General features: G+C 46.5%; 1 protein-coding gene across 2 annotated transcripts in view; it reads right to left on the bottom strand.

Moving 5' to 3' along the window:
- FAM168A (family with sequence similarity 168 member A) overlaps nt 1–23,212 on the bottom strand; it is a 213,707-nt gene that overhangs the window by 18,224 nt on the left and 172,271 nt on the right. For both annotated transcript variants that reach the window (XM_059817214.1, XM_059817219.1), the window contains exon 4: nt 5,839–5,919. In XM_059817214.1, the coding sequence (XP_059673197.1) occupies nt 5,839–5,919 (81 nt within the window). The remainder of the gene's footprint in view (nt 1–5,838; nt 5,920–23,212) is intronic.

Genomic DNA, 23,212 nt, shown 5'->3' with positions numbered 1-23,212 from the left:
CTTTAGCTCAATTCCATTCAACACAGTTGAGGACGCTGCCCGCTCTGTCGCACGTACCCACTGCCGGAATATTTTATGGAGCTTATTTTGCATTAGTTGTCTCTCTAAAATTCTTAATTTTTCTCCTTTAAGTCTGTTTTCAATAGATAAGTGACCACTGACAGTGGGTGCAATGCTGGGAGGTCCTGAGCGGTGGAGCCCACGCCTGCTTTCCGGAGTTATTAATATGGCATCTTGCCTGCGGCAGAATTGGGATCTTAAAATACATAATTCAATAAAAACTGGCAGGGAGTTGCAAGTAGCTTGAAAAAGCCTCTAAATTTAAGGAAGGGCCGAGCCGGGATTGCCTCTGTAGCCTTCGCTCTGCCTCCAAAGATAATGTTGGTAGATGCTGTCCTCACTCACAGCATCACACAGGGTTTTTTCCTCCACTAACGGGCACTTGTGCATCCCCGGCTCCTGAGCCGCTGGTCTGAGCATAGCAGAGTCCACGAAAGCATCTTTCCAGGCGAACAAGTTGAGGGCTCTGAACCATGCCTCCTACGAGATAAATCTCCAAATAACGGGGAAAAACCCTGCCGCGATATTAAATTGCATTGATTTCAAGAGCTGCGTGATTGTTTATGGGGAGGATAGAGGCTTCTGCACAAGAGGAGTTGGGTTGAGGAGCACCAATTATAATCTTCACCATTTCCTCACTAATTTAGTGCTTAGCTATGTTGTGTTGCGCACTGGAAGATTTTTGTTCTCAGTGCAAAATGACCTGTCAGCTTTCTGGACAATAGGAAATTATTAAAAGCATTTCGAAGAAGTTTTAAGAAACGGAGAAATGAAATTTAAATGTCAAGACGGCTGCGAGGGCTTTCTTGTTCGAGCCTTAAGCTGCGTAACAAAAAGATCTGGCAAGGGGGGACAAAAATGATCAGAGGATTTTTTTTAGAGACAGCAAGTCGGTGAAGATTAGGATTGCACTTCAGAAGGGAGCGTCGGGGGAGTGAACAAAAGGCTGGCTGGCACAAAGAAGATTGACCAGGGCTTTCGTTTCCCCTTTCACATCATGCAAATCTAAAGCAACAGACAATTATTCGCATTGCTTTAAAAAAAAATAATCAGTAACTCAAGCCTTAATTAATCTGCAGAACTGCTTGCTGCAAAGTATTGTAGCGATAAAACATAGCAAGAATCAAAGCACGGGGGAGGTTAAGAATCTTTAATGAAAGAGCGGACACCCACAGCCACAGCCACCAGGACAAAGGTAGGGAAAAATCAAAGTCTTCGTGGTTTTGTGCTTATAAAAGCCGCTGACTAACAAGGTTTGGGGCGGATTATTCCATACCGAACAATCACGAGGAAACTTCTGAGGGCCGATCTGGCTGTTTTCAGGGAGGAGAGACCAGGGCGGATGGACAACCCGGCCCTCGCTGAGTGTGGGGGCTCCTTTCTGCTGGGTGGAGGACGCAGGCTGTAGGTGCCACCGCGGGAATGACGGGGCTCGAGAAGGGGTACCCCAGGGCTCACTACCTGCCTGCGTGAACCCCGGTTTCTATGGTTATCCCTGTGTTTCCTTGTTCTCTCCTGGTCTTCTTCACCGTCTGGGTTGGGGCATCCACTTCTTTCTTGTCTTTGTTGTGGGTGCAAGCAACTTCTTTGCTCGAGAAGGAGGCCCAATCCAGGACCTATGCTTTTACATCCCAGGTGGGTCCCATTTCTCAATCCATTCCTACTATCCTAACCTATGCCAAGAAAGCAATCCCATAAACCATCATCCTAGAGGTCTCCTTCTCTGGGGTTACCTTGACTATGTATCAGAGTTACTTGAGAGGGCATCTACAAACCCCCCTTGGGTTCCTGTTCCTCATGAGCATGAAGGACATCCCAGGCAGGATTCATCTCAAGGCACCCATGGGGAGTCTGTCTCCAAAACTGGGCTCTCTTCGGGGAGATCTCTCTTTGGGGAGGTCTCTCTTTCTCTCCACTGAATACAGAGGGACCTGGGCTGGAAGGGTTACAGACCTAAGGTCTATACAGCTAAAGGGAACCAAATCTTCCCTAAATGTGGCAATTGCTGCAGCTGTTTAAAATACTTGAAAATATCCTAGTCTTTTTTTCTTTCTTTTTAATTTGGAAAATTAAACTGAGCTGAAATAAAATCTTTCCAGGGGAATGTGTGGATTTCGTCAAGATTTTGCAAAGAAAAGTATTTTGTTTGGATAGCAACACAGCATTTCTGGGGGTTGTTTCAATTTGTTTTCTAACAGGAACTCCAGCCTCCCAAGGATGGTGTCCGAGATGTACAAGAAGCAAGACAGACCTCCCCAAAAAATTCCTCGCCCTGCAGCGATTTGGTGCTCCCTCTCGCTTGGGTGTCCCCTTGGCCATCTCCCCACTCAGTGGCGAAGCTCCTGCCTGCACGAGGAGACATCTTATAATGCCCAGGCCAATACGCAGGAACGCTGCAGTGTTTACATCCCTGGCTGAGCAGGGAGGACGTTACCAGCCTCTGGCAGGACAAGCCACTAATAAATGTGAGGGTTTTTTTATGGTGTTGAGCTCTTTTCATTTTACTCTTTCAGTATTATATCCTTCAGGGGAATTTAAGGGTGGCCAGCACACATCTAAGGGAACAAAACTTGTTTCATATTACACATTAAGATTTTTAGTGGGAAGAAATGCAGCTGATGACCCTACCAGAAGCACACAAAACCAAACAAAACACAACAGATCCCTTACAGAGTCATCCGCAGTAAACGGCTTTATTTAATAACCTTGCAAAATAATAACAGTGAATTTAAACTGTGATGTGGAGAAGACAGCACCAAAAGTTTTTGGCAACAAAAATGTCATTCCTGCTTCCTCAGCCTTGGAAAGCTCCCGAGCCTGGGGATCCACTGATTTTATGACAACCGGGAGACCGAAAACTTGGCAATTCAGAGGAGAAAGGGTTTAGCAAGACTGCCACAAAGTCCGGCTTTGTGTTCGTTACGCAAGCATCTATTTCACTCCGATGACTACTGAACACTTAGCTGAAAAGACGGCTTTATTCAGAGGTTTTAAAATCCCACAGCTCTTTTGAGGCGAAGCCTTCAGAATAAACACCTCCGCCAACCGAAAAGCCATGAAGTCAAAATGAAGGGTGAGATATTATTTTTCATCTCTAATGTGTGCTTGGAAATGGGTGAGGAAGAGATGTTTTCAAGCCTTTTTCATAAAAACCATGAAAAAAGGCACAGTCCTGATTTCAGAAATGCTTTTCCAATCACAGTTCAGACACTGCCAATTCTTGTATTTGACCTATGTGACCATATCCCTTAAAGAAAACGCCCTGATAACACACTACAGCCTAAAAAAACTACAGCTAATAAATTATGTTCTGATCACAGAATGGTTTGGGTTGGAAGGGACCTTCAAAGATCACCTAGTCCAACCCCCCTGCCATGCGTAGGGACACCTTCCACTAGATCAGGTTGCTCAGAGCCCCGTCCAACCCGACCTTGAACACTTCCAATGATGGGACATCCACAACTTCTCTGGGCAACAAGATCTCAGGATTGCTACTAAATAGGAGATTTCCTTTTCTTATACCACTTTTCACTTAATTCACTCCGGATAAAAGTTACATTTTGAAACTGCTACTTAGCCCTTGGGTTTCTACCACCCTTTGTCATGCCAAGAGGCTCCCGTCCCCCAGGTAATTTGGCTGAAAGCAGAGAACTTAACCGTGCTTTGAAAACTCAAGGTCGCTTGGTCCTTCCAAAGGGCTTGGTTTCAATACTTAAATGTAGGTTGGATTTCAGTTAAATTACTTCCCGAGTGGGGTCCTAAGAGAAGTCTTCAACTCCAAAAAGAAAAAGACTTCTGTAAATGTTTCCAAGTTTGGGCTCGAAAGAATAAAAAAGCAAGTGATTGATTTTGCAGAGCAACTCAAATATTCCTCATTAAGCACAGAACCTCATTAGTCCGTGCTGTGGTGACGACAACTCCTTGTGGATAGGTGGGAATTACTCCATGACTCCTGCTTTGGAGTAACTTCTCTGACTTAAGAAACATCCCCTTCCCTGGAGTAAGAAGTGTCCTTGCTGGAATTTATTTGACAGCAGCTCCCGTAATTAATTTACACTCCGTCCAAATCTACATGAATCTTCTACCATTGGCAGCCCTTGGCTGTAAGCAATTCTGCCATCTCCCCACCACATGTAGATACGGTGTTCAACCTCAAAGTGATGGACAGGGGATGACTGGGTTTGTATTCATGCCACCCACATGCTTTGATGGCTTTCTCCTCTCCAGCTCTCTCCGGCCAGGCAGGAAGGTCCTGGATGTGTGCGTGTCCTCCTCCATCCAGACCTTCCTCTGCATCCACAGAGCAATATAACCAGAGCCATGGGCTGGGTACGTGTTTGGCCAAAACACAACAGCAGAAAACAGACAGAAGGGAAGTGCAGAGAGATGGTGCTCAGCAGCAGGGAAGGGAAGGAGCTTGGCAGTCTAGTCATGGGTTTTGTCCAAAAAAATCATGACTAATGGAGGAATTCAAACGAGAAATGACTTTGTGGGTGATAAAGGGAAGCCTCCTTCCAGTGAGAGAAGCAGAAGGAACAAGGGAGATGCTTGCTTGGAAAGGTAAGAGGTGATGAGGACAGACATCGTTGGCTGAGCCAAAAGAGCAGTAAGGCTCTGGACACCAAGTGCGCGTTGATTCTGTAAATAAAGACAAGTAGCCCGTGCTAGATATGAGCAAGAGGGAGGCAAAGAGGGGGATAACACGATTAAAGCAGTGGGCTGGGAAAATTATTTTTGTACCAGGTCTCCGGAAGGATGGAGGAGAAATTGCCAAGGTCAGAGATGGCAGAAAGAGGGTGACTCCAGGGAAAGGGCTGAGCTACAGAAGACAAACACGTTACCCATCGGCCTGGCTGGCAGGATGGTTCAGAGGGACTGCAAAGGAGGATGCAAAAGAGCATGTGGCTGGTGGGAATAATTAAGACCTCCCTGAAAAATGAAGACCTTGTACCCGCAAGTAATGTTTCCCAGAGGTAGATGGGGAGTAGTGGAGAAGGGAATGAAGGACAGAGCCTCGCCAAGCTTTCGCAGAAAGCTGGAAGGGGCAGATGACAAATACGTCCCAATGGACATGCTGCAGCAGAGGTAGAAAACAACTGGCCAAACTGGGAAAGCCAAGGGAAAACATGATTTTATGGAGAAGAGTGCAGCTGATGCTGTCAAAGATAACCAGCACACCGAGGCTAAGGCAGAAGAGTTCCTGAGTTTGGCCAGGAAAAGCTTGCTGCATCTTTGGAAGAGCCATTTTAGGGTGGTGTGAAGGGCAGGAGCTGAACAGAAGAAGACACTAGGACAGACCCAGAGTCCGTCAGTGCCACAGGCAAGAGGAGGACAGTAAAGACACAGCATGGGAGATCCCGACACCAAAGAGGACACGGTTGCTGACATTTCTTCATCTATGACATGGCAGGAGGAGAGAAGGATGAGGACGGCGAAGGGGAAGACAATCTCAGGGACACAGCATGCAGTGTTCAGAAAATATTAAAGTCATCAATGCGCAGATACAACAGTGATGAGGATTGTAAAATTCCTGGGATTAGTATTAAGATATAATTTATGGCTCAAAAGTACTTTGCAACAGGAAGAACTATTCCCAGTGGAGGGTGTGAAGTTAATGGCAGAGTTAGGACGGGAAGAGCTTAACACAGCCCCCTTGCCTGGAAAATATTTGCTGACAAGCACCCGGAAACTGCTGGGTTTTGTACACTGAGCAGCAAAAGGTAAATCCTCCTGCATGCTTCAACATGCCCGATCTCGTCTCCGTACGCAGATTTTTACCTGGGGCGTAGCCGGGGCTGCTGGTTGGATACATGTTTGGGTTGTAGGCTGGGGCAGCGGTGGGATAGCCCGTTGGATAACCTGCAAGGAGAAAAAAAGAGAAATTACACTTTTGTCAACAGGGAGAAAGAAAAGGACAGCATCCCTGGAAAGCAATAAACAACCTGTGTGAGCAAAGAGGCCATCGGCACAGCTGAGAGGTAAAGCACAGATGTATTCTCAGTTGGCCAGGGTATAGGAAGAACTATGAATGTGCTCTACAGACTTACACACTGACATCATCAATATTTCATCTTTATTCCTCTAGAAAACGAGGACGATAACCAGAATGCAGGACTCAGGAATGTTCAATGTGCTCTGAAGAAAACAACTGAGAAAATACACGCACTGAATGCAGAATTCAGCTACAAAAAAACACCAGCACAGCTATATTTGAAAGGTTTTCCTTGGCTGCTTGCAGCCGTCGTAGCTTGATCATCATAGCACTTTGCCTTCTAACAGCAGAGCTCAGCACCCAGCCCGAGACCTCGGTGCTCAGCACTTCCATTAACCAGAGCTTCTTGCTAAAGGGAAGGTAGAGATGTTGCATGAAAACATGCCAGCCCTTATATTCACTCATGGCTGCACAACTGCCATCCCTGGGAGGGACCCGATTACTTGCCAGGCCACCTGGAAGGAACACGCACGGCAGCTCGTACCCTTTGAAGCCACGTGAGGTTTTAATGGGCACGCTAGAAAAGGTTGCAGAGCATCTTCAATTTCCATCATCTTCACTCAGATCGGTCATAGGGAGTTCAGGGGAAATCATCTGAGCAGTCAGCTACGTGGAGGCTTGGAAATCACCGTACACTGCAGACCCAAGTCCCTGTGTGCACCCACACACAGTGCAGATGTCTTGCACCAATCCCTTACTTCATTAGAAGTTCTTGTCCTCCATGAAGACCGTAGACCACAGCCTCCACACCTCGGTCTGCTCCATTTTGCTTTTCTTTACTGCCCTACCTCCATTTCTTGGAAGTCTTCCCAACTGAAAACAGTAACACTCGAATAACTCTGTCACTCCTTACGTGCTGCTGCGTAAATCCCTCCGACAGACCAAACGGGACACGTTAATCTTCCCCTGCTGCCGGACAGTTTGGCTTTGCTGTGCTTCACCGCCACGGCCACTGCCCCGGTTTATCTGTGCATCTCATTGGCCATAGTCCCAGAGCAAAGCCAACCCAACGGCAGACAAACTGACCCTTGGAGAGTCTTTCCATGCCAAGCTCCACTGACGCTGTCTGCTGGTTGCCAGCAAAGGCTGGAAAGAGGTAATTAGCAGTCGATTCACACCCCATCTTTTTTTTTTTTTTTCCTTTATTAAATAAAAGCGAGCGTGGGTCTTTCCTCCCTCTTTCTGAGCAGCAAGACAAACACATCGCAATCTCTCCCTCCCATGCCCCAAAGCTCACTGCTCTTCAGTTACGTGCAGATTTCTAAAACCTGGCACCGGCACACAGCTGACTACCGTGGCAAAATTCTGAGGTTCATTTGAATAAATCTAATTCAACAATCATGACCACTGTACTGGAATAAATGACTGTATGTTCTACCCTCTCATTTTCATCAGTGATATATTTGGCTTCTAAATCAGGTTAATTAAAAATTGCTGTAGTTAATGTTGGATAAGCAGCAGTTTAACAGATTTTTTTCTTTTTTTTTTTTTAGGCTACATAAAACTATGTTGTCACCGTACTCAGGAATATATACAGCCTTTTAGCAATCAAGAAGCTCCTCAGAAAGTTATTTGCAGATCCAGTGATTGCACGCAGAACATTAATGATGAAGATCTTAAATCAGAAATATCCCTGCCTACTCTCCGCTTCATTAGAAGATAACCATTTCTTTTCCAGTACATTCATCACTCCAGGGTCCTCCCGTTGCCTGCTCGAGCTCCATGATCCCGCTTTGCCGCCTGACCAATCTGGCTAGGGGTGTTAAACCAACTCCAGCTCACTCCTTGACCACACCAAGCATATTTTCCCTGTAATTCTCTCTACCGTGTTTCTGCACAGGGTTTTACCTCCTCGGCACACAGTTTAGTAGCCGATGGCTGTGCATGCTTGCCATGGTGTTGGGAACTCCCTTGCTCATCAACTAGTGATGGGATCTAGATGACAGCGTCTTGGGGCGCCAAGAGGTTCTTCTGGTCTTTGCTGCTGGTTAATCTCCCCGAATAAGTCCTGAATCCCATGAACTGCTGCAGTAGTCCTTAATAATTGTCCTTAACTAATAGTTGTTAAGTCAACAACCATGACAAACATAGTCCCGTGTGACTACACGCAGCAAATATTTCATCTGTGCCCTCTGAGATAGCAGCAGCACTCACACACTATCAAATTCAGCAAAAAACCCTTCTCTTTTACTCGGACCAAAATTTTCAACATTAGGTTTAGACATACAAAACAAGCCTGAAATAAATCAGACCACTTTCAGACCACAGGAAAACTGTGGCTTTGGGTAAGCTTTTCCATCCAGCCAATTATTGAAAGACTTCACGGTTATTTCAGGCAGATGGAGACAACCGTATATTTAGGTCGCCTTTCTCTTTTTTTGGGTTTAACTTCTGCTTGGTAGGACTGCATCGTGCTTACTGTGGTATCTTTTGTTGTTCTGAAAGCAAGTTACGGCCATTTGCAGAATAATTTCATTTCAGATAAATACCGTTTCTATCAAGGAAGCTTTAATAGCTTCGGATGCGAAACGATGCAGCCAGCCCTGCCCTACTCTATCTTCTGCTCTGATCTCATAAACTTTGATAAGTGCTGACCTCCAGCAAGAATACTTGTCCTTTCTGTTTTAAGAGGAAACGCAGATGGGAAAGGTGCAGGAAAATTAATGCGGTTTGCTCCTTTTTTGGACATACTGAAAGATAAAAAAGTAGCAGAATCTGAGGCAAATTGCACCAGGGGAAATGTGCTTGAAAATACCCAGAGCTCAAAACCTGCTGGGTTTAAAAATACATGAGACATTTTTATACCTTATTGGTTTTTGAGCCGTTGTTAGGATTTATGTTTGTTGGCTCTTCTTCATCCCCCCAATGACCACAAACAAGCTTCCTCGGGAAAGCAAAAGCTGCGATCTCCATGATGGTCCCCATGTCTCACATCCCCTGGGGTATAAGACAAAGCCCGGATCCAACGACCGGGGATGAGCTCAGGAGAGGTGGCAGCACCAAGGCGTCTGCCATCCTGCTCTGATTTTCCCCCTGGATGCCCTAAAAGACCTCCTGTAAATCCCTGTTCCTCCTGCTGACCCTGCTCCCCTCCTGCCACGTCTGTCTTGCCTCTTCACCTTGAATCAAAACTAACAGCAAGGGGGCCAAACCCACTTGGTTTATGTTGAGTGCTGCTAATCTTCACAGGCTTCCTGCTGGAGACATGAAAATGTCAGGGACAGAAAGAAAAATAGCCTTTACTTTCTACTTGTACAGCTCTGCACATGATGGGACCCTGTCTCTGCTGGGGCTTGGGGCCTTATTACAGCAATGATGCAGAAGGAAAGAAAATGAGATGAAAACATATTGGACAAAATTTATTAGATTCCTCACAGAAGAAATCAAAAGTTGTTTTCTTGCTTTATTTTAATTTAATATCATCTCCACAATCAATAGGAGTAGGAAAGCCAGTGTTCATTTAATGTTCTCCCCAAGGAACACATACAGCACTCCAGCTCTGAGAAGCACTAACTGAACTGCTTGAAAAATTACGACGCAATAACTGGCTGTGAAAGCGAAGAGCGCACGGGGCTGCACCAAGTAGGTATTTTAAAGCCGCCTTTAATTTTTCATGTAATTTCTAAATGTTTCTATACCATTATTTCCAGCTCTGCTCACCCCTGTCCTCTTTGGTGCACCGCTGCTTTTGATTAATGGCTTTTAGGCTACGAGTCCCAGGTACCCGCCCCCTCTTTTTAACATGCACACCTTTAGGAGATGCACTAGTAAAGGAGTGCATGAAATACATTAAAAAAGAGTGGCATCAGAGCCTTCACATGCGTTTAACCACCAGCTTTGTTTAGCCCAGGCTCCATCGTGATTATGCTCAGAACGCCCGTAATAAAGCAGTTAGCTTATATTTCCAGCTATATATATTTTACTGCCTACATGCAAGACAGATGCATGTGTAACCATATACATAAGCTCACCACAGACCGCTTCTGCACGAGACAAGAAATGGTTTGATGGGACATTTAAGACAGCTCTTTCCATCCTGGCAGCCTTCTGGGATAGCTTATTCCTGGTCCCGAGGTACCGAGCTCCTGCGCGGCTGCTGCGGTTGTTCTGTACGTCAGTACAGCGAAAAATGCTGAATTACTGGGGAGAAATGAGAGGGCAGGAGAAAAAAAAACGGCAAAGGGCTGCCCACGGAGGAAAGGCAGGCAGTAGGGTGGGGAGGATTACAGAATCGAACGGGAAGCAATAGAGGGGAAGGGTTTATTTGGGCTCGTTCAAGGATTAGATTTGTTATTCTCTTTCATTTGCTTCGGCATTTGAATTCAGGCCCCTCACACCCAGCCCCAGCTGCAAACCAGCTCTGGCTCTTCCTTCCCATGAGCCACTGGAAAAAGCCTTGTGAGACCCTGTAGGTCAGTACCGCCAGGCTCCAGAGGACCACGCACAACGGACAAAGTGACATTAAAACCCCACGGCAAAGGCACCTGTGGCAAGTTTTAGAGGGGAAGTCCCAATTCAAAGATCTCCTACCAATTTGCCTGCTTCCTCTAAAGCAGACTTCAGCACACACTGCCCATCCTCGCCGTAAATGAGCAAGCTGCATCCACAGAATCACAGAATCACAGAATGGTTTGGGTTGGAAGGGACCTTCAAAGACCATCTAGTCCAACTTCCCTGCCATGGGCAGGGACATTTAGTGGTGCACTTGGCAGTGTTAGGTTTATGGTTGGACTCGATGGTCTTAAAGGTCTTTTCCAACCTAAACGATTACATGATTCTATGATCTTCCACCAGATCAGGTTGCTCAGAGCCCCGTCCAACCTGACCTTGAACACTTCCAACGATGGGGCATCCACAGCTTCTCTGGGCAGCCTGTGCCAGTGTCTCACCACCCTCATCGTAAAGAATTTCTTCCTTATGTCCAATCCAAACCTCCCCTCCTTCAGTTTAAAACCACTGTCCTTCGTCCTGTCACTGCAGGCCTTGGTAAAAAGCCTCTCTCCATCTTTCTTAGAGTCACCTTTATATATTGAAAGGCCACAATAAGGTCTCCCCGGAGCCTTCTCTGCTCCAGGCTGAACAACCCCAACCATCCCAACCTGTCCTCACAGCAGAGGTGTTTCAGCCCTCTGATCATCTTCGTGACCCTCCTCTGGACCCACTCCCACAGGTCCACATCTTCCCTGTGCTGAGGACCCCAGAGCTGGACGCAGTGCTGCAGTGGGGTCTCACCAGAGCGGAGCAGAGGGGCAGAATCCCCTCCCTCGACCTGCTGGCCACGCTGCTCTGGATGCAGCCCAGGAGACGGTTGGCTTTCTGGGCTGCAAGTGTGCGTTGTCAGCTCACATCCAGTTTTTCATCCACCAGTACCCCAAAGTCCTTTTCTGCAGGGCTGCTCTCCATCCCTTCATCCCCCAGCCTGTATGGATACTGGGGGTTTCCCCCCACCCAGGTGCAGGACCTTGCACTTGGCCTTGTTGAACCTCATGAGGTTCACATGGACACAATCCTCAAGCCCGTCCAGGTCCCTCTGGATGGGCATATCGCTCCAATCCAGATTTGAAAAAATTGAGCAAATTTACAAAAAGACAAAACTGCTGATGCATTATGATACTCTGACAGTGAAGAACCTCCTCAGGTTAACCAGCATCTTAGCCAGGCTGTGATCCTGCCTCCATAAGCTTTAGGTCCGATCCTGGAGCTTTGGAGACACCGACGTGTTGTACCAAGCAGGGATCAGGCCACATTTCCCCCCAGATTTCATTTATGTTTCTAATTGTGTCACCTACTGTGCACATGTCTTATGCCCATGTAACACAGCCTTCTGAAGGCACACTAGAAACCTTGATATATCATAAGATTCATGCCCTCTTGTCCTCCCGTTTCTGGATTTGTGCTCTCCTCCATGTACAAATGTCACAAAAGCCACAACCAAGACACAGTGGGGTGCTCAGGAACCACTGTGGACTTCAGGGGACCCTCCCTGGGGCTCTGCCACTCCTTTCTTCCCTCCAGCCCTACTGAAACAGAGACACAACTCCGTTGTCCGCACACCTGGGGCACACAGACATTAAAAAACAGCAGACAGAGCACTTGAGAATACTTAGAAAAGGAATCAATACGGTGATCTGAACCTGTTACACTGAACTGGTCTGGTTATCACATAGCAAAGTCCTTCTCGCAAGGAGCTCACTGGTTTTGAGCAGCCCAAACTCAACACGTTCACCCAAGGTTTGGCATCTGCCAGCAGCATCTACCATAATCCGTCCACCTGCAATTTCATGCCACATATGGGTAAGCTTCCAGCTTCAGATCACAAGCAAAACTGTCAGGAGCATCTAAATAACATACCAGCCAATGCAGCACTGAAAATCTGCAAGTGCGAGGTCTCTGCAGGACTTGGGTACTCTTGAAACTCTTGAAGAAGAATTTGCTTCTCTTCGACTAGAGAGCCCGGGTGGTTTGGTCCATGTTTCAGCCTTCCACCAGTGATTGGGTGAATGAATTGTCACTTACAACACAGATTTCCAAAATGTGCCATTTAATTTGTCAAGAATAGCTTCTCTTGGCCATTATCTGATTGGGGCTTAAATTGCTACAGGCAGCCTAAATTAATTTACAAGACAAAATATTCTCCTTCATTCTTTTTCCTAGCAAGTCTCGAGCAGTGATACGCTCCTAATAGCGACCGTATCACAAGGATTTTTACAGGGACAGATAATAAAGTCCCTTATCAAAGTGCAGGACAAGGCATTATAAAACTACACTTCAACTCGTTGAACCACTGCCACCAAGGACTCCAGCTCACCGTTGCTCAGACACTTGCTGCACTATCTCAAGAGCTCATTAACTCCCACCATTCAAGGGACTAAAGAGCCGGGCAGCCACACAAAACTGACCATATTGTGTCCTTCATTGCTCCAAAGCGGATAAATTCAAGGGACCATTTTACTAATTCTCCCTTTTAAAGCCCTAAAAGACTGTATGCCAGTTTGTTTCTGCTGAGCGATAGCTTTGGAGCTGCAACAGGTCCAGGAACATTTTGTCTTTACGATCACCTCTTCAGGTCAGCCATACGAAGCCAAAGTATTTTCACCTGCAAAATACTTTCATCTTATATTTTAAGCCCACCCACCATTTCTCATTCTTTATTGCCTAGACCTCAGAAACTCTTCAAAAATAGTATTTATGAGTACCTTCTCAGGACAGAAATGTGAGAAACGTCATGTCTTCAACCTCACACTGCTGTAAAATCCATTCCCTTTAGATTGTTTGGGAATTTATTCTTGCAAAAAGTCACATTCTATGACAAGAACGTGCAAATTCAATACTTGAGGAATTACCCCAGAGCTGAGAAATTAGAGAGCAGACACTAGGTAGGCTTCCTGGCATAGCTCCGCCAAAGCCTCCACCAGCCAGACTTGCAGCAACGCTCTTGAACGTTGATTGCCGGTAGCAATGACACCAGAAAGAATGCGCCTAATTATGTGATGTTTGGGGGGCACGGAGAAAATAGCTGAGAAGGACATCTGGGAACTAATTCTGCATTGGAAACCAAGCCTCCAGAGATGAAGAGCTACAGCGTTTCAGAAATGACTTGCAGCAGAGATTTAAACGAACCTTGCTCTCCCATGGCAAGAGCTTTTCTCCATCCAGAAGGATGTCTTTTCAGCCTGCATTGCTCCTTGCGCACCTGCAGAGCTCAGGGCTTGGGCCACACATCTCCTGCCTCTTGAGGAGTCGTCCCCCAGGGAATATCTCTTGGTGCATGGGAGGTAGGGAGGTGACCTCTGAATGGCTCCTTAAAACAGGGCATTTTACAGACCTTTCCTGTTCAATGGGAACGATTTAAAACATCACTTACTTAAATCAAAGATTAATTGCTCCAGATTTATCCCACCTAAATTAGGTGTATAGCTGCCCTGATACAACACAGTTGCCTACCTGATACACAGCAGGTATTCCCACCCCATCACTTCAGATGTTCATGGCCAGCGTGTTCACCCCCTCGCATAAGCCATGACCCAATGCTATCAGGCTGCTCGTTATAGGGGTCCAGCTGCCTTGGTAGGCACTGGGCTGCACCAAGGTCAACAGAGAGCAACGCTTCCAAGACCAAGCACTTGATTTAGCAGCCAGGAGCCCTTTGTCACAAGTGACTTGCAGACTGAGGGCTCTTGGGATGCCACAGGTATGATCAAATGATTGTACGTGAGATTGTCAGTGTGTTTTCAGATGTTTCCATCCTTCAGCTGAACCTCGGGTCAAACCCTGTACTAAAACATCAAGACACATCTCATCCATTAGATTTCACTTACCCCCCAGCTTAATTTGGCCTCGTGCCTTTTAGAAGGCAAATCTGTTGTACTGAAACTCCTTTTATAGCTCAGAATGTACATTCCTCAGTTCACAGAGTTTTCCGAAGCAAACCTAAGTCTAGAAGCAGTCTCCAACTCAGGGGGGCAGAGCTGAAGCCCTCCTAAACTGATTTCTATTTTGTTTTAGGCTTAACATTTTAAATTACATGAATCTGAGTGAATCGATTTTTGCCAGCTCACAAATGCAACTATAGCAGGAAGGATGGCATAACCTTTTCTTTCTTCCCTAATCATGCAGAACCATTTTAACAGTTGAACCGAGCACAGCGATTGCACGTCAAGCTCTACCCAAACCTCTCCCATGTGCTGCTCCTCCGGCAGTACGAAGGACGAGCATCCAGATCTGCAAATGCACCTTGATGCTGCAGAGAGCACAGAGGCTGGGCCAGGTTTCATTTTGCACTGATCGTCCCACATTACCGCCGGTATCCCATCACTCACTCGCTGCCTTGCCGTGAAACTATTCCAGCCCACTCATGCTAAATGGATGTAAAAATAGAGGAAAAGCTGAAAGCAAGGGTGGAACCGTTCTGAAGAGCAAGTTAATGGATGGTTGAGAATCCAGCATTTCTGAAGTCTTTGAGGATAATAAATACATTCATTCCCATGAAAAAATGCCACCCCCTTATTACTGTTTCAAGCCTCATCAGCCCGAGAGTAGAGCAGTCAAATGAACATGTATTCACCAGACACAGCAACTGTTTGAAAAAAAGATTTGCTCTTGCATTTGACAACCTGCTCGCTTTCCTGAAGACCTTTTACAGTTGGTTCTGTTTTCACCTGAAAGGTTCTTTCCTTTATATAAGCAGCAACTTATTTCTTGCTCATTACCCATGGCCATGCAAAACCAATCTTCATGTGGCCTGCAAAGACACCCACAGCATTGGGTTGGACTTGATGATCTTATAGATCTTTTCCAACCTTAATGATTCTGTGATTCTGTGATTGCTGGTACTGTTGTTTCCCATTTTTAAACGCTGATATCCGTACAGACCAGCAGTTGCCAACCGTGTACCCAAGCTGAGACTCTGTACTGGACATGTTATGGCAGAGCTGGAAAACCGTATCTCAAACTCACTGCTGTTGAGACTGTAAGTCAGTGCTGCCATCTGATCCTCTGAAAATTAAAGGACATTAATTAAATGGGTATCTGCTGTTCAAGGGTTGCCCTTGTGCATTCGTGCTGATGACAGACCTCGTGATGAGCTGCAGACAGACGGCCAAGCCCCCACAGCCCGCAGAGGAGCGGCAGTGGGGAGGGATCTGTGAGTTCACGCTGAAGGCAGCAAGGCTCTGGCTGGAGTGGGGTACGTCCTTCCCGTCAATACAAAGTGCATTCTGCCGTCTCTCTTCCCGAGACATTCATAGCAATCACAGGATGGTTTGGGTTGGAAGGGACCTTCAAAGATCATCTAGTCCAACCCCCCTGCCATGGGCAGGGACATCTTCCACCAGATCAGGATGCTCAAAGCCCTGTCCAACCTGGCCTTGAACACGTCCAGTGATGGGGCATCCACAGCTTCTCTGGGCAACCTGTGACAGTGTCTCACCACCCTCATCATAAAAAATTTCCTCCCTATGTCCAATGTAAACCTACCCTCTTTCAGCTGAAAACCATTGCCCCCTGTCCTGTCACTACAGGCCTTGGTAAAAACTCTCTCTCCATCTTTCTTACAAGCCCGTTTATATACTGAAAGGCTGCAGTAAGGTCTCCCCGGAGCCTTCTCTTCTCCAGGCTGAACAACCCCAACTCTCTCAGCCTTTCTCCAAAGAAGAGGTGTTCCAGCCCTCTGACCACTTTAACGGCCTTCCTCTGGACCTGGTCTAACAGATCCATGTCTTTCTTGTTACTGGGAAGCCCACAGTACTCCAGGTGGGGTCTCACAAGAGGGGAGTAAAGGGGAGAATCACTTCCCTCAAGCTGGATATTGTATCCTCAACCAGGATATGATCGGCTTTCTGGGCTGTGAGCACACATTGCCGGCTCGTGTCCAATTTTTGCATGAAGCAAAGGAATAACGGAGACTCACTGCCTCGTGAGTCCCTCTGGCTTCACTCCAGCTCCATATTTCCAGGACTGTGAAGACATTACACAGGGGTAGGCAGGCTCCCCAGGAGGGGAGGCAGCTCTGGACCTGAAGAGTAGAAGATGAGGAAGGAAGAGTGCAGCTCTTCTAGTGTGAAAACTTCTGTAACCCCTTCCTCTCCCTCCCCAGGATCACAGCTTGACTCAAAGGGTGGTGAATTCCACTTCTGTGAAAGCACACACTCTTTGAAGAAGGAGTTTTTTCTTATGGGTCATTCTCATCCACATCTTACATGATAAGCACAACGCTTGGAGACTACACAGGCATCACAAGTAACACAACCGTGCCTCCACAACCTTCAGTATAAACCCAACCCCTCCAAAAAAACCTGACAAAAACTACATGAATCTGGTAACAAATATTTTCTTTTTATGCCCATTTCCTTTATATTGTACAGACTTAAAAGAAAGCACTATTGAAGGTCATGGGAGTGGCAGAGGTGTCTTCGGCATGAAAGGTGATGGAGAGCAAACCTTCAGTTGATGGCGCGATGGCATGGGCATGCGGTACGGTCTGTTTGTCTCCATTTCACAGGGTCACAACACTGACGCAACGGGGTCCTGCCTGCCTGGAGGAGATTTTCCCAGCTGGAGGTCAAAGACAGGGGATGGCTGCTGGGGCCTCCCTGCCCTGCAGAGCTGGAGAATCCGAGTTTCTTGGGAATTAGTCAGGAGGAGCAGTGGATTTGCACAGAGCTCTGAGCTCTTCCATGGGACCTTGTGGTTGCATGATGCAGTATGTCAGTTTGAAGCTGTTGCCTTCATCATACCAGGGAATTAAGAGACTTTACAAGACTAAAAAGATATTAAGAAAACGACAGAAGCGTTGTTTTGGGCATACGTTGCCTTCATTTTCTCTTGCTCAGAGAAAACTTGCTTTCAGACCATTTTTTAAGGTTCAATATAGTTGCAAGCTGATGGCCAAAAGAGGTGATTCCCATTTCCATTCTTCTTTCAGTTCCATCTCGGTTTTACTTCCCACGTACATCCAAAAGAAACCTCCCAGGCCTTGCTGCACTGTCTGGGTTCAGGACGCATTTGTATGAGCAAAAATGATCTTGAAAACTGGGAGCAACTGTCCAAAAATATTAGTGAGATAGTCTGATTATTTAAGGCACATACTATAAATAAACCACGGTGACAGAACTTGACAGACTGTCAATCAATATAACTTCCGGGCAAGCAGCATGTGTCATATCCTATGTTGAGACAAGTCTTTATAGGAAAGAAGTTCTAGAAAACTGTTTAAGTCACACAATATTAATGCTCCCTGCAATTATTTACTTCATTCTGTATTTGGCTAATCCAAAGCAACATATGAACAGCCCCTAATGATAAAATAAAATTGTTTGTTGCTCCAAAGAAAGCGTAAGCCCTAGATAAAGAAGCCCTTACACTTTTTCTTAAACACTGAACTGTGGCTCCACCTTATCCGATAACGTTCCCCAGGGAAATATTTAACTGGAAGGATTAAAATAAGTTATGATAGCAGAAGACTGCTAAACTTGAAGCAGACCAAGTGATACTCCTCCTTTTCTCCCTAAGATAAGCCCTGAAGAGTAATGATTTTCATCCCTCCCCAAAGGAATCGCAGTCGTGGTGAAAACCAGCTTGCCATCAATCTGCAGCTAAAGCCAGATATCCACATCAGTGCTGGGCAACCACTAATACGCCTGTCCAGAGCCAAGCAGAAAAGACTGCGAGAAAAGCTGGGAGAGGACAGATCTTTTATTATAGAAGCTGTCGTAACTGAAAAAAAAAAAAAAAGGAAACTTTTTCAGGCACAGAAGTCCATCTGCAACTCCCTCTCAGGAGAACTTGACACCGTTTAGTTTCTTGTGCAGAAGACCAGGTAGTGCAGGAAAAGTGAGTTTTAGAAGTAAATGTTGCTATCCCCTGCAGTGCTTTAGCCACGACGGGCTCTGGATGTAGGCAAGAGGACAGACCGTGCTGCCAGAACAGCGGGAGCTGTACTGGACCATCACATAATCAAGCACACCCTTGCACAGGATGGTCCTGGGGAAGAGCAAGAGGCAAATGTACCAAGGAAAGGCCCATCGCTGAAGGGCAAGCTGAATCGAGAAGGTTATTAAAGAATCGTAGAATCATTTAGGTTGGAAAAGGCCTTTAAGATCATCAAGTCCAACCGCAAACCTAACCCTGCCAAGTCCACCACTAAACCATGTCCCTGAGTGCCTCATCCACACGTCTTCTAAATACCTCCAGGGATGGTGACTCCACCACCTCCCTGGGCAGCCTCTTCCAGTGTCTGACAACCATTTCCACGAAGAAGTTTTTCCTCATATCCAATCTAAACCTCCCCTGGCGCAACTTGAGGCCGTTTCCTCTTGTCCTATCACTTGTCACTTGGGAGAAGAGACCAGCACCCACCTCTTTACCAATAAGCCGAACTGAGGACAAACACTGGGAGATATTGCTTGGACACTAGCAGTTCATTCGAAGGATAACTGTTGCTGAGGTTACAGCTGGGCTTTGGGAAGAGCCTTATCAACTTAATGAAGGACATTAACCTACCAGCAGCTGATGATGGTATCACTTTCCTAGCCCTGCTTGTAAACCTTTCCTCTTCTGAATCACCTACCAGAGGAATAACACAAGGCATGAGTGTGCGTTGTCAAGACCTGAATAGCTTTGGTAGGGTCATCCCTGGCCCTTGTGGAGATCCCACAGCAGTGATGTGATGGACAAAGCTGACTTTCCCTCTGAGAAGCTGTGCACACGTTCCATTTCAAATGTAATGCCTGTTTCCTCCCCAGGAAAATTATCTCATCAAACAGTGTTTCTCTTGCCCAGGCAAACGGAACTGTTCATAAACTCTTCCATAAGGACTCATAAAGGATGGCTGTCAGGCCCTCAGATTAGTTGTAGGGACAGGGCACGGACCAGGAATGAAAAAGGCAAGGATGCTGCAAAACCTCCTTCCTAAAGCAGAGCCGGCAGCGCTGGGGTGCGTTGTAGGCTGCAGAAAGGTCAGCCACAAATTGCTGAACCACCTGGTACAGTCAAGGTGGGAGAAATACTGCCATCGGCCAGGTCACGCCAAGCCCCTTCCCTGCAGAACTGTTCTCTTGGGATGCGATCCGTAACAGATGCTCTGCTGTAGAAGAAGATGCTACCGATGAAAGCGTCACGGTTTAGTAGCCAAGCTGAGAATCATAAAGCGAAATTGCAGGTGTGTAAAAGCCAGACAGCATCTTTTTATAGATACAAACATTAAGACTCACAGAAATGAAGACAATTTCTGCACGGAGGGTCAACGTCAGAACTTGGATGAGGACCTGAGATCCCAAACTCCCAGACTGGTGCCGTACCCGACGCCCAGCACTTCTGAACCTCTCAGCCTAGCTAGCATGAAAAACCAAAGCAGGGCAAAGCATGCCCCCTCCCAAGTCTCTTACCATGGTAAAGCACAACAAATTCTTACTCCACTGATGTGAGGTGTGGGCTATAAAGGCTGGGACAACACATACGAGCAGCTGTACTGGATCAAACGAAAGGTCTGTCTAGTCCAGCACCCTGCCTCTGACAGTGCCTAGGATGTCGGGGGAAGACAGTAGGAAAAATAAATGTTTATGATTCCCCCCAATACACTCCCAGCCTCCAGCCATTTACAGTTTGGGGAGTTCCTGTGCTAGGTAGTATTTTCACCACAGTTTTATTATTTATTATTTATTATTTATTATTTATTATTTATTATTTATTATTATTTATTATTTTCTCTTAGTGGATTTCTCTTCCATGGTCTTATCAACTCTTCCCTTGAACTATATAAGCTTTCAGCTTTGGATATCCACAGCCCAAGTACTTGTTGAAGAAGCTTCATCTTTGGTTTGTTGCAAACATTCCACTTTCCTTCATTTGATGGCTCCTAGTTTTTGTACTACAGAAGTGGGGAGTGACTTATTTTTAGTGACCATGTCACCCATGGCTCTGTTGACCTCTCTCATATTCCCCTTGGTCATGTCTGTCTTTCTTAGGCTGCAGCTTTCCACGTTACTCCCCGTTTGGAAGCCTTTCCAGACCTTTATTTGCCCTCATTGTCCTTCTCCAAACCTCTTCCAGATTTCCTAAAGCCTTTCGGAGATGGGGGCCAAAACCACCTAGAGTGTTCCAGCGGTGGGTGAACCAGGGAGATGCCCAGAGCTGTACTGGCTCGCTCTGGTCTTCCAACTCCTTTCTTGACTAATTCCTACCAGAATATTTGCCTTTTTGGACAGGTGCTGAGCATTGAGCTGATGTTTTCATGGCACTGGCTGTCATGGTCCGGGACCCTCCTCCTGAGTGGGAATGGTCAGCTCAGACCCCAGCATTTTGGATGCGAGATTAAGACTCCTTTTCCTCACATGCATCACTTCACATTCACCTATACTGAACTTCAGCTTTACTCAAGTCTCATGAGAGGCTACTGCAAACCGTCACATTCAGCCCTCATCTTTTATTGGCCTGAATAATTTAAAATTAGCACTCCTCAGCACTCCTTCGCTTCCCCAGGTCACTTCTGAAAGTGCTGAACAAACCCAGCTCCCACCACCGACCTCTGCCAAACGCCCCGACCCCTTCACCAGAAAAGCCTGTTACTTACTCCAACCCCCTCTTTTTACCTTTTAATAAATTACTTATCCTGGAAAGGACATCCCTCTCCTCCTGTGATGCTTAGTTTCTCTACAGATCTTTGCTGAGGGACCTTGTTGAACGTGTTGGAAATGCCACCTCCTTCCTGCAGGAGTTTGTGGACATCCTTGGAGAATGGCAGTAGGTTTGTGAGGCTTCGGCACATACTGCCCTAAGACTAAGCTACTTCTTTCCTTCTTAAATCTTTGTTATTTTCAGAATCTTTACTTCAAAAGACAACGAAATACGTTTTTCTTTTCTACAGAGTAATGAGGATGAAGCACAACAACTTCACCAGGCCCTTAACCCAGCCAACATCTCAAATTTAAAGAAGGAAAATAGAGCAACTGTTCCTCTTCCTGCTCACAGTGACTATACAGAGCTCATTTTTCATCCTGTCCAGAGGTTTCTTCCTCTGTCTTTTCTTGAATATTGTAGAAAGCATTTTCCAGGGCTGATATAACATTTAGAAGGTCAGCACGGGTGCTTGGCGGGTGAGGAGGTGCCACAGCAGGGCTTCTGAGATGGCAGCTGAGCTGATCCAGAATGACAAACTAAAGGGAGGTTACTGTCAGAAAAGTGACGGGGTTGCCTTTTTTCCCTGAAAAACTCTGCTTTCCCGTGTGTACTCAGAGTCAAATCTGCTTACTTCACCAGCAGAAGTCGCCTTCTGCTCTCACGGGCTTATAGATGCGATGTGGTTCGGGGAAAGTGGGCTGGAGCCTTGCTCGATCCACGTATCTTTAGTGGAAAAATTATAGTTTCAATACTGAATATGCATTTCTTTGTCTGAAGTGCAGAGGTTGGAAGGAAAAAAAGCTGCAGTAAACTGAAATCTGGGGAGATGTATGTGAAGAGAAGGAAGATGAGGGCATCACGTTCCTGGTACTGTCTTTCCGCCTTCAAGTGAAGGTTGCCTGGTGCAACTCTGACGCAGAGAAGGCTCCACCGTGGTGAATTTTAAGCATCGGATCCTCCTTGAGATCCTTCTCTAACCAAGGAGGAGACAGAGCATCCTTCTGGCCCCAGAGACATCCCTTCTCCTCCGACAACCTGCGAGTCCAACCCACGAACACCCGCAAGTCGCTCCAGTTTCATACACGACCCTAGAGAAGCGCAGATGCTTTTCAATCATGAATTCACCGTCTCCGTGCAATCTTGCGGAGGGCGAGGAGAGCCTCATGCTTTCAGAAGCGGGCGCTCCCGCTCCTCTTCTGCTCTGGCAGAGTTTCTATGGCAACTCTAGATGGGTCTTGAAGGGAGGATTTCTGGGAGGCTCTTTCTGGAGGAGTTTAATGTACATGCAGGCAGGCACGAGAGCAAGCCTGCGCTCGCTGTGCCCTCAGGTTATAGGTTATGGCAGGGTATTTACAATAACTGCTCAGAAAACAGCCCTTTGTGATTTCCAAAATGCACTTGTTCATCTGGCTAATTTTCAATTCAGCCTTTCCAGCTCTGCTCTGAAGCCGGGAGGAAAAAAAAAATCATTTCAAGCCTTGGCGTTTTGCTCCAGATGTAATTTCTGCTCCGCGACAGACGGTGCGGTGCGTGCAAGACCTCCGTGCTTCCGGCTACGGAAAGGGAATCTGCTTCAGTGTGCATCTCTGACACCTTTTTGGACTTTATAATTGAGGAATTTGCTCCTGTTTTATACCTATCGTAATTCCTTTCTTCTGCCCGGGTGGTGCTGACGACAACCGGATCCAAAATATTCGGACGACAACCGGATCCAAAATATTTGCACGGCTTCCCGTGCGCTAGATACTTGCAGACATGTCAGAAATCCATCTCTCCCCACAACTTTGCAATGTGAAGAACTTTGCAATGTGAAGAAATGGTTGAAAAGGCTGAAAGAAGGAAGGGAAATCCCAGTTTCACAGCCAGAGATGCCGACACGCCGAGGAACAAGCTAGCTCACCGCATGTCACCCAGAAACCGCGAGCTGAGCAGACAATGACCCTGTTTTGTCTGTTTGGCACAAGACTATCCTCCCACTTCATTTGTCATCACTTAAAGTGTTGTAGAGATGCAGTTTGACTGTTTTCTGGGACAAGTCGCCGTTTT

Source organism: Gavia stellata, chromosome 1, assembly GCF_030936135.1.
Source record: "Gavia stellata isolate bGavSte3 chromosome 1, bGavSte3.hap2, whole genome shotgun sequence".
NCBI lineage: Eukaryota > Metazoa > Chordata > Aves > Gaviiformes > Gaviidae > Gavia > Gavia stellata.
Note: the sequence above shows the minus strand (reverse complement) of the source record. Positions and strands in the feature narration are given on the sequence as shown.